Source organism: Cuculus canorus, chromosome 19, assembly GCF_017976375.1.
Source record: "Cuculus canorus isolate bCucCan1 chromosome 19, bCucCan1.pri, whole genome shotgun sequence".
NCBI classification, from domain to species: domain Eukaryota; kingdom Metazoa; phylum Chordata; class Aves; order Cuculiformes; family Cuculidae; genus Cuculus; species Cuculus canorus.
In genome coordinates this window covers 12,202,244-12,212,750 of record NC_071419.1, presented here as the reverse complement: position 1 = coordinate 12,212,750, position 10,507 = coordinate 12,202,244, and the positions used below count along the sequence as shown (strand labels likewise).

General features: G+C 59.2%; 1 protein-coding gene across 1 annotated transcript; it reads right to left on the bottom strand.

Annotated features, from left to right (window-relative positions):
* Positions 1–2,176: 2,176 nt before the first annotated feature.
* On the bottom strand, positions 2,177–9,523 carry AMBP (alpha-1-microglobulin/bikunin precursor). Its single transcript, XM_009560703.2, has 10 exons — positions 9,304–9,523; positions 8,544–8,686; positions 8,221–8,297; positions 7,068–7,181; positions 6,469–6,570; positions 5,859–5,896; positions 4,824–4,902; positions 4,573–4,740; positions 4,243–4,419; positions 2,177–2,330 (listed from the first exon to the last, which is right to left on the bottom strand). Exons 1-10 carry the CDS (start codon positions 9,409–9,411, stop codon positions 2,299–2,301), a joined length of 1,038 nt encoding a protein of 345 aa, XP_009558998.2. The 5' UTR covers positions 9,412–9,523; the 3' UTR covers positions 2,177–2,298.
* Between the last annotated feature and the right edge of the window lie 984 nt (positions 9,524–10,507).

Here is a 10,507-nt window from a genome sequence, read left to right as displayed (position 1 = left end):
AGGACGGGGAAGAGCGGCGGGGGCTGCGGGGTCGCGGGAAAAGGACGGGAAGGGGTCGGGAGGCAGGGGAAGGGCTGGGGAGCGAAGAAAGGGCCTCGGGCGCAGGGGAAGGGGGCGTGGGGGGCGAGCAGGGCCGGGGGGAGAGGAAGGGGAAACGGGGGCACGGGAAGGGCCGGGGGGACGGGAAGGGTCTGGGGCGCCGCGGGGGGACGGGAAAGGTCCGGGGGAGCTGGAGGCACGGGGGCGGCTCAGCCCCGGCGGGCGCAGCGCGAGCAGCGGAGGCCGCACGGCGCTGCCGCCGCCATCTTGGCTGCTCCTGCCGCGGCGCGGGGTACGGTGGCCCGCGGTGGCCAAGACAGTGCGGCGCGAGCGCAGCGCGGGGAGTCGCGCAGCGCCCGGGACCCCAGACCCTCGCAGTCCCCTCCGGGGACACCCACAGCCCCCGGGGCCCCCCAGACCCTCGCAGTACCCTCCGGGGATACCCACAGCCCCAACCCTTACGCCAAAATTTGGGGAACGCCTCCTGGGATCCTCCCTAGCATCCCTGGGACCCCCCTAACACTTCTAATCTCCCCCCCCGTGAGCCCAATAACCCTCACGAGACCTTCATAGCCCCCACCCCTTACCCCCATAGACCCTGGAACCCCTTCCCAGCATCCCCCAGCATTTCTGGGACACCTCCCCCCCGAAAGCCCCTACCTCTAATCCCCCCTGGGACTCCTGCAACCCCCCTGTGAGCCCCACAACCCCAGTAATCCCTTCCTGAGACCTTCAGAGCCCCCACCAGTGGCCTCCAGAAGCCCTGGGACCCCCTCCCATCACCCACCTCGGCATCTCTGGGATCCCACAAAACATTTCTAATCTCCTCCCGGGACCACCACAGTCCGCAGGGCTCTGCCAGACCCTTTCAATCCCCTCCTGTGAGCTTCACAGCCCACACCCGTGACCCCCACAGACCCCACACCCGTGACCCCCACAGACCTCGGGACCCCCTCCTGAAACCCCTACCCAGCATCCCTGGGACCCCCAAACCGCTTTAATGTGCCCTCCCCGGGACTCCCACAGCCCCCAGGCCCCCCTAAACCCTCACAATCTGCTCCTGAGAGTTTCATAGCCCCCAGCTGTGACCCCCAGAAACCATAGGACACCCTTCCTGGGACCCCCCCAGGATCCCTGTGAACACCATAACCCTTGTAATCCCCCCCACCAGGATCCCCACAGTCCCCACCCATGGTCCCCGGCAGCCCTGGGATCCCCTCCTGAGACCCTCCTAGCATCCCTGGGACCCCCAAAACACTTCTAATCCCATCCTGGGGCCCCCATAGCCCCTCATGTGAGCCCCATAACGCTTGTAATCCCCTCCTGGGACCCACATAGTCCCCAGGGCTCCACAAACTCTCTCAATCCCCTCCTGTGAGCTTTATAGTCTCCACCCATGACTACCATAGATCCTGGGACCCTCTCCTGGGACCCCCCAGTATCTCTGTGAATACCGTATCCCCTACAATCCCTTCCTGCAACCTCTATAGCCCCCTGCCCCCAATCCCCTAATCACCTCCTGGGACCCCAATCGCGCCCTGTGATCTCCACAACCCCTATAATCCCCTCCAATGACCCCCAAGAAGCCCTTGTGACCCTCTGCAACATCTGTCATTCTCTGCTTTCACCCACCATAGACCCCTATGAACTATGAACCCCCTCGGTTCCCTCCTGTCACCCCTCGAGGGCCCCTCTGACTCCCTGTAATCCCTTGGTGTAAACCCCCCCATCATCCCTGTCCTGGCTCAGGATGGCATCCCCCCGGGGTCCCATCATGTCCTCTGCAGTCTGACCTCGTTGCAGCAGTGATCATTCACTTTTAGCGGGGAGCAGGCACCCATTCCGCTTTGCTGCCCTCTTCCCAGCTGCCCACCACTGCCCCTTGGGTAATGGGGGGGCTGAATCCCACCCAGTTGAACGCCCTGAGCCCCTGCGTGCCACCTTCAGCCAGCCAAGCACCACGTGGGCAGAGGCCAGCGGGGTGAGGAAGGGGCAGAGACTCAGTGGGGAGCAGCCAACAACCGCACAAAGTTGGGGGACACTGCCGTGGGGAGGCCAGTGAGGACTCCACAGCATCCCCTGCCCCTCCTGGACCTTCCCCCCCCCGCCTCCCCTCCAGCTCGAGGATGGACACTGGGGCTCTTTGGTCACATTAGAGACATTTACTGCTGGAGGCATCTCCTGTGCCTCTGTGGGCAGCTGCCAGCACCCTCCTGTGGACCCCGGTGCTGAATGCCGACGGCTCGTCCTCCACCTGCATCAGTTGGACAGATGCAGAAACTCCTCGTCCTCTGCAAGTGGAGAGACACACGAGGTGATGGACAGACCCACAGACCCTCACTTCGTGGACAGGTAGTGATGGCTGATGCTTTGTCCCTGCCATCAGGAATGGGGGCAAGCAGTCCGAACCCTCCGCACACCCCTGTGCTCTTCTAGGGTGTCACTTTGTGTCCCACCCTCTGCCACTGTGGCATTAATGTGCTTTATGTTAGTGATGGATGGTGGAAGATGCCTCAACGTGTTATTCCAGAGAAGAGCAACAAAGCTGGGTAAGGGGCTGGAGAACAATTTGTGAGGAGCAGCTGAAGGACCTGGGGTTGTTTAGCCTGGAGAAGAGGAGGCTGAGGGGAGACCTCATCTCTGTCTACAACTGCCTGAAAGGAGGTTGTAGTGAGGTGGGTGCTGGGCTTTTCTCCCAAATGACAATCGATACGTCGAGAGGGAATGGCCTCAAGCTGCACCAGGGCAGGTTCAGATTGGATGTCAGGAAAAAGGAGAGAGAGGTGGATGTTAGTCTCTTCTCCCAAGAGACAGGTGATAGGGTAAGAGGGAATGGCCTCAAGTTGTGTCAGGGGAAGTTTAGACTGGACATTAGGGAAAATTTCTTTGCAGAAAGGGTTCTCCGGCACTGGCAGAGGCTGCCCAGGGAGGGGGTGGAAGTGTTTAAAACATCCCTGGAGGTATTTAAAAGAAGGGCAGATGAAGTACTGAGGGATCTGATTTAATAGTGGACAAGTATGGTTGGAGTTGATGATCTCAAAGGTCTTCTCCAACCTAATGATTCTATGATTCTGGCCCCATCTGCCATCTGTAGGGGCACAGTGAGCCCTTGGATTCTGCCTCCTGTGAACAGGCTCGCCAGGGCTGGCTGTGGTTGAAGACCCCCTCTCTACAGAGAGATTCCCCCTGCCATGCTCCTAAAACCCCACTTGTCCCTCTGTCCCGAGGGCTGGTTGTGCCTTCCAAGGAGGTTCAGTATGGAAACCCCTGGAGCCAGAGGGGCCGTCAGGTGTTGCACAGGGGATACACCCCTGCCAGGGACCCCTGTTTGGTCCTGATTCAGTGTCAGGGTCCCAACACCCCCCAAATCTTCCCTCACTGGCAGCTCCACTGCTCCCCTCTGCACCCCAGCCTGCTCATGGCTATTCCTCTTTTTATTCAGACCACTTTGAAGTTCAGCCATGGGCTCTGCAGCCCATACAGCTCTGTACAATACGGCCTGGAGATTAATGACCATGTTCCTCAGTCCATCAGACCCCCAGACCCAAGACAGACCCATCCAAGGCACAGTACAAAGCCATCCCAGATCCATGCTGGACCCATGACAGAAACATCCCAGGACCCATCCCAGATCCAGGACGGACCTATCCCAGATCCAGGACATATCCATCCTGTACCAATCCAGATCCAGGACAGACCCGTCCAAGGCACAGCATAAAGCCATCCCAGACCCATTCCAGATCCATGCTGGACCCATGACAGAAACATCCCAGGACCCATCCCAGATCCAGGACGGACCTATCCCAGATCCAGGACATATCCATCCTGTACCAATCCAGATCCAGGACAGACCCGTCCAAGGCACAGCATAAAGCCATCCCAGACCCATTCCAGATCCATGCTGGACCCATGACAGAAACATCCCAAGACCCACCGCAGACCCAGGACAGACCCATCCAGATCTAGGACAGACCCATCTTGACCCCATCCCAGATCCAGGACAGACCAATCCTGAACCCATACCAGATCCAGGACAGACCCATCTCAAGACCCATCCAGACCCAGGACGGACCCATCTTGAGCCCATCCCAGATCCAGGACAGACCCATCCCAGATGACCCAGACCCACACCAGCCCTGTCTCAGCCCAGGACAGGAGCCGATGCTGGCTGCTCCCCGGCAGAGCGCGGTGCGGTGGGGGTACCTGCGAGCGGAGGAGCCCCACAGTACTCCTTGCACTCCTTCTCCGAGTAGAACTGGTTCCCGTTGCCCTTGCAGCCTCCATAGCTGAACGTGATGCACTTGCCCTGAGCAGCGTCGAAGGCCCAGCGTGTCACCGGCTTCTGGCATGGCCCAGGGACGATGGGCAGCCGACAGGCAGCTGGGGGACAGGGCTGCTCTGAGGCGGGGGGGTCGGGGGCCCCCCACACCTCCCACCTGGAGGTTCAAGGCCACTCTCAGACCTCTCTGATGCCTCAGCAAAGGCGTCTCCCGTGCCCTGGTGCCACGAGGTCTCTCCTGGTCGCGCGCTCACCCTCGGTCCTGCACGCCTGCAGGCACTCCTTCTCCGAGTAGAAGTTGTTGCCGTTGCCCAGGCAGCCCCCGTAGAGGAAGGATTCACAGGCCATGGAGGAGGAGTTGTAGAAGAAGCGGGAGAGCATCCCACTGCAGGGCCCGGGATCCCGGCTCAGCCGACAAGAGTCTGTGGATGGGCACCGCAGGCTGTCACAGCGAGCAGGGATGTGGGGCAGAGGATGCCCGATCAACCCTGTCCCCTGGTCCTACCTTCCTTATTGCCAAGGAAAGTCGGCAGGGGTCCTGCGGCCGAGCCCTCCTCGGGGGGCAGGACTGCTCTCCGCACTCTCTGCACCGGGAAGGAAGCGCAGAGCTGCTGTCAGTCCTTGCCCAGGGTGGACCCCCTGCCCACCCCCTTGAGCCCGGAGCCTCACTGTGCCCTGGGATGGGCTGTGTCACTGCTGGGGGCTGCAGCCCATGCAGGCTCCAACCCTCCTCGAGGTTCCCATCGTGTCACCACTCATTGATCTTGGGTCAATAGGCTGTGCCCTCCATGCATCTTGGTCTTCTCAATGTGTTCTCATCCTAGATGGGGGCCTGAATCCACCCAGACCCAGGACAGACCCATCCCGACCCATCCAGACCCAGGTCAAACCCATCCTGAACCTATCCAGACACAGGACAGACCCATCCAGACCCAGGACAGACCCATCCTCCACCAAAGCACCACACTGACGCCCTTCACTAGGGTTGTGCCTGCGCCCTCGCTGATGTAGGGTGGTGTGTTACCTGCTCTCCAGTCAGATGGGTTGTTTTGACTATCAAAGTCCCATCATCTCTTGAAAATCTTTCTAAACTCAACCGTGTGGGACTGAGAGGTGCTGAGGCAGTGTAACTGGAGGTGCTGAGCTGCATCCCCATCCCTGGAGACAGGGTCTACAGCCTGTCTGGGCCACCCATAGACAGGCAAGGAGAAACCAGGCTCTGCATGCGGCAGCTTTCACCCAGTGGAAAACAACGGAGTACGAAACAGTCATTGCCTTCCACTGGGAAATGAGACCTGCTGCCACCCTGCCCCAGCACCCTCACCCTGCAGCCTGGGCCTCCCTGGGACCCTGTCCCTGCAGGCAAAGCCCATCAGCAGGGGTGGAAGAGCATGTCCCAGAGGGATCAGTGAAGCTTCTGCCCAAACAACGTCCTGCCCATGGAGCCTGGTCCCCGGCCATAAGGTCTCCAGTGGTTTTAGCTTGGAGGGGATGTCCCTAGCTTTCATCCATCTCAGGAGGTCCCAGCTGGACCACTCACCTGTGGGGCAGCTGCAGTCTCCTGAGGAACACATTCACCTGGCCCAGATGACAGGAGAGAAGATCAGCACTGGGGGAAGGGAGGCATCCTGACAAACTCCTCTCACTGTGGTCCTGCACCATGCACACACAGGACCCTGGGGAAGGGGATGCCCTCCCAGTTTCACCCCAATGTTCTTTCCCTCTTGCTGCTTTCCACCACCTGCTTGCAGGAGGATGGCCCTAAAATCCTGACATCCACCTGCACCACGCTAGCACCTTCTGAACCCCAGGCTGAGCAAGGAGCTCCTCAGGTGCTGAGAGCACCCAGCCTTGGGGAGCAGGCGTGAGTGTCCCTGAAGTGTCCTGCACCCTCATCCCAGCACAGTGTTGTGGATATATTGACCTGACAGTCCACCAAGGATCTCACCGATAGGAAGGTGGTGGAAGCCTGACTGATACATGGCCTTGTCTCCCTCCCATCCCATCCTACCAAAGCCCTTGTTTCTCCACCTTTCATTCTGACCATCTCCCATCTTCCCAGCTTCGCACATCAAGAAGGAGCAGCCCCAGTGCCTCGGCATTCCAGGGAAACAGGCAGCAGGGGAGGCAGATGCCTCGTGGTGGGTTACCTCTGTTGGCCAGGATGAAGATGGAGTCCGCAGGGATGCCCATGTCCAGAGCCAGCTGCTGGAAATCCTCAATGAGGTCCTCCCGCAGCTCTGGACTTCTCCCTGGGCACAGAAAGAGGCTGTGAGCAGGGTTGGCACGGGCTGGGGTCTGCATGTAGCCCGCCAACCACCCACGAACCCACAGAGCTCAAGCAGCTGCAGGCAGTCCAGTACCAGCCTCTTGGCCCTTCCCAACCTCTCCTCTGTTATTCTTGACCAGCCTTGACCAAGGGCTTGGACAAAGTGTTTCTAATGTTTCTCAATCATGAAAGACAGCACCTCCTGCCACTTCAGGTACTGGGTTTCTTCCAAGCAGATATTGCCACCTTCACACCAAACAACAGTCTGGTTTGGACCTTCATTGTGCCATGTGGCTCTAAGCTGAGCCATAACACTCAACCCCTGCAGCTTTGAAGATGAGCTGGTCCAAGACACCACTTCCAAAGCCATGGTCAAGCCCCTCAAAGCCAAAGGACCTGAGGGACTCTTGGGTGGTGTTTCTGAGCTGCATTGGCCCACCCCAGAGCCTGTTTGCTCACAAGAGCCATAGCCACACGTACCATACAGCTTCAGGGTGGTGCTGGGGCCAAAGGTGCTTTCCTTCTTCATCAGAATGACAGCATATTCATCATAGTTGGTGCGGAGCACGTAGGACTGGATGGACACATCCCATTCTGGGTGAGACAAAGACACAGGGGACATCATTCCTGCTCTTCAGGGAGAAACAGGGCAGTGTGAGACAGCCCTGAAGCTGGGGCTGAAATGAGGCAGGTAGGTCAAGAAAGTAGCTGATATTTGGGAGGCAGACTCTGAGATAACCCAGATTCCCTTTAGGCTTACCAGCATCTTCCTAGTCATGCGTATTGGAAACCAAGGGCTGTGGACAACTGGGATTTCACAGAATTTCATAGAATCACTAGGTTGGAAAAGATCTTTGAGATCATCAGCTCCAACCGTACCTGTTCACTACCAAATCATATCCCTAAGAGCTTCATCCACCTGTCTTTTAGACATCTCCAGGGATGAGGACTCCAGCACCTCCCTGGGCAGCCTCTGCCAGTGCCTGAGAACCCTTTTGGTGAAGAAATTTTTCCTGATGTCCAATCTGAACCTGCCCTGGTGCAACTTGAAGCCATTCCCCCTTGTCCTATCACCTATCACTTGGGTGAAGAGACCAGCCCTTCACCAGCTTCATTGCTCTTCTCTGGACATGCTCCAGCACCTCAATGTCCTTCTTGCCATGAGAGGCCCAAAACCAAACCCAGGATTTGAGGTGCATCCTCACCAGTGATGAGTCCAGGGGCACAATCCCTCCCCTGCTCTTGCTGGCCACACCGTGGCTGATCCAAGCCAGGATGCTGGTGGCCTTCTCGGCCACCCAGGCCACTGCTGGCTCACGTTCAGTTGGCTGTCATGACACCACCAGTGTTCCTGAAATGTGGCTGGTGGGAGCCTGCCCCACATTGGGACCCCAGGGACAAGAGAGATCTGCTGAAACATCTCCTAAGGCTGTGGCTAAGCAGGGCCAGTGCTGAAACAGCCCCTTTCTCCCAGCTTCACTCCGTACTTTGGCTGGAAATGACCCAGACTGGAGCGCCTCCTAAGCCCTGCTGTCCTGAAGCCCTTCCCCAGCCACCAGTTGTGCCCAGTTCCCATCGCCCAGCCCCACTGCAGCTCCCAGAGCCAAGCGGGACGGCAGCCAACTCAACTCACTGGGGTTGTAGTAGGTGTATTTGCCAGGGGTGCTGGTTTTCTGGTACTCTCCTGAGATCTGCGTGCATTCACCTTGCCTGGAGGGAGGAGGAAAACAACGAGCTGCTCAGAAGGACTGGTTTTGCTGGTCTGGGTCTCTGAAGCCATAGCAGGGGACCCCAAGCCCCAACCTGGTATTTCAGCCCAATCCAGCCCCACCTCAGGGCTCTGATGCCAACCAGAGCAAGCGACCCCTGTGTCTTGTCCCAGCCCCTGGGAGATGGAGCACCCCAGGGTGGGGAGGCTTTGGACGAGTCTCGAGCACCCACAGCAATGCCCCGTACCGCAGCCTGGTGCTGGCAGTGCTGATCTCGTTGGAGCTGGGGCCGGGGCCCAGCACCAGCGTGCCCATGCTGAACTTCTCCTTGTAGTTCTTCATCCACTTGCAGGTGGTGCCGATGGCGATGTCGTACCACTTGCCGTACATCTGCGGGGAGAAGGAAGGGATGTTTGCACCACGAACCATCCCCACCAAGGGTGGACATCTGATTTTCTGCAGAGCTGAAATATTCATAGCTCAGAGAGCAACCAGGGAGTGATGGTGCAGGGTGCTGAGGCCAGAGCTACCGCAGGGTTTGGGAAGTGGATCAGCACCGAGCAGGATTTTCCTGGGTGCCCTGACCACCAGGCGGGGCTGGAGGCATCAGGCTGGCATCCCCGGGGGACCACAGACCCTGGACATGTGCTGGGCTACACAGAGCCTGGCAAGAGACAGGGCTGTCTGCAAGAGACCTCCCAGGCCACCTGCACCCTGCATGAATCCTGCATTCTCGCATAAATCCTGCTCACTAAGTCTGCCTGTGAGCCCTGCCCACACCTCTGAGGTCTCGCAGGCATCTCCTGGGATTCAGCCATCGCTCCAGCTGTCCTGCTGACCCTGGCACCCCCTGACTGGTACCCAGCGAGGGCCACACTGCCAGTGCCTGTCCCACACAGCCTGGCATGGGCAGGGGTGACATCACCCTTCTCGATGGAGGAAAATGAAATAAAGCCTTCCCGCAATCCTTCTGCCCCCAGGATTAAGGGACAGCAAGCCACCCTTACCCGCTCAGCCTCAAAGTTCTCCTGCACTTGGATATCCTCATCTTGGTCCTTGATGGGGGTCCCGCTGGCCACGACAATGAAGAAGAGGGACAGGAAACCCCAAAACATCGTGGCTGGTGGCTTCAGAGTGCTGCTGAGCCCAGCACAGCGGCAGGATCCCGGACTCTGTGCTGGCCCCACTGCGCAGCAGCGTGACCTTCAGACTGTGGCCGGTGGGGACGGCCAGGCTGGCTTGAAGGGGGGGCAGCTGGGGGGCGTGGGGCAGCTGGTGGCCTTGCACAGCCCAGCCGTGTGGCCCCAGAGGCAGCAGGGACTTGTGGAGAAGCTGGCGTGGGGTGCAGGAGGGTAGATGGGCATCCTCCCACCACACCAGGCTGAGCTCCTCACCCTCTCCTGTCCCTACACCACCGTTTGGCCCAGATGTGGGGTCAGGACCTGCCTGTCTCCTTTATTCTACTTGGGATTCACATTTCCGCCCTGGCATCCTGCGTAGAGCCCTGACGGTACCCCCCAGCCCCAGTGGGCCAGCCTGCCCCTGCTGAGAGGAGAGGATGGAGGTGTCCCCAGTGCTCCTCCCAAGCTGCCAAACCCTGGCCAGGCCCATAGGGAGCAGAGCCCATGCTGCTTGCTCTGCTTCTGGAACCCTTTCACCAGGGGTCCCAACTCTCAGGAGCAGTCTGGGTGTCTCCCACCCCACAGCTGAAGGTCTGTGGGCCCAGAGGCATAGGAGGCGAAGGACACACTGTCCCTTCCCACCACTGTTTGCCTTTTCGGGGTCATTAACCGAAACCAAACAGCGTGAGGGGAATGGCAAACAGTGCAAAGGGCAGGAGCCCTTCTCCGCGCCGCCCCTGGCCCCGTGTTTGCAGTCGGGCCAGTGGAGACGCCCGGGCTTTCACCCCTATTCTCCACCGCGGGCCCTGGGAGCAGCACCCACAGAGTCACAGAGTGTCCTGAGCTGGAAGGGACCCACAAAGATCATCCAGTCCAACTCCTGTCCCTGCACAGGACACCCCAACACTCACACCATGGGGCTGAGCGCCTTGGCCAAATGCTGCTGGAATATGGTCAGGCTTAGTGCCGTGACTGCTGCCCTGGGAGCTGCTCCAGTGCTCCACCGCCCTCTGGGGAAGAACCTTCTCCTAATGTCCTACCTAACCCTCCCATGGTGCATCTTCCTGCCATTCCTTAGGGTTCTGCATGG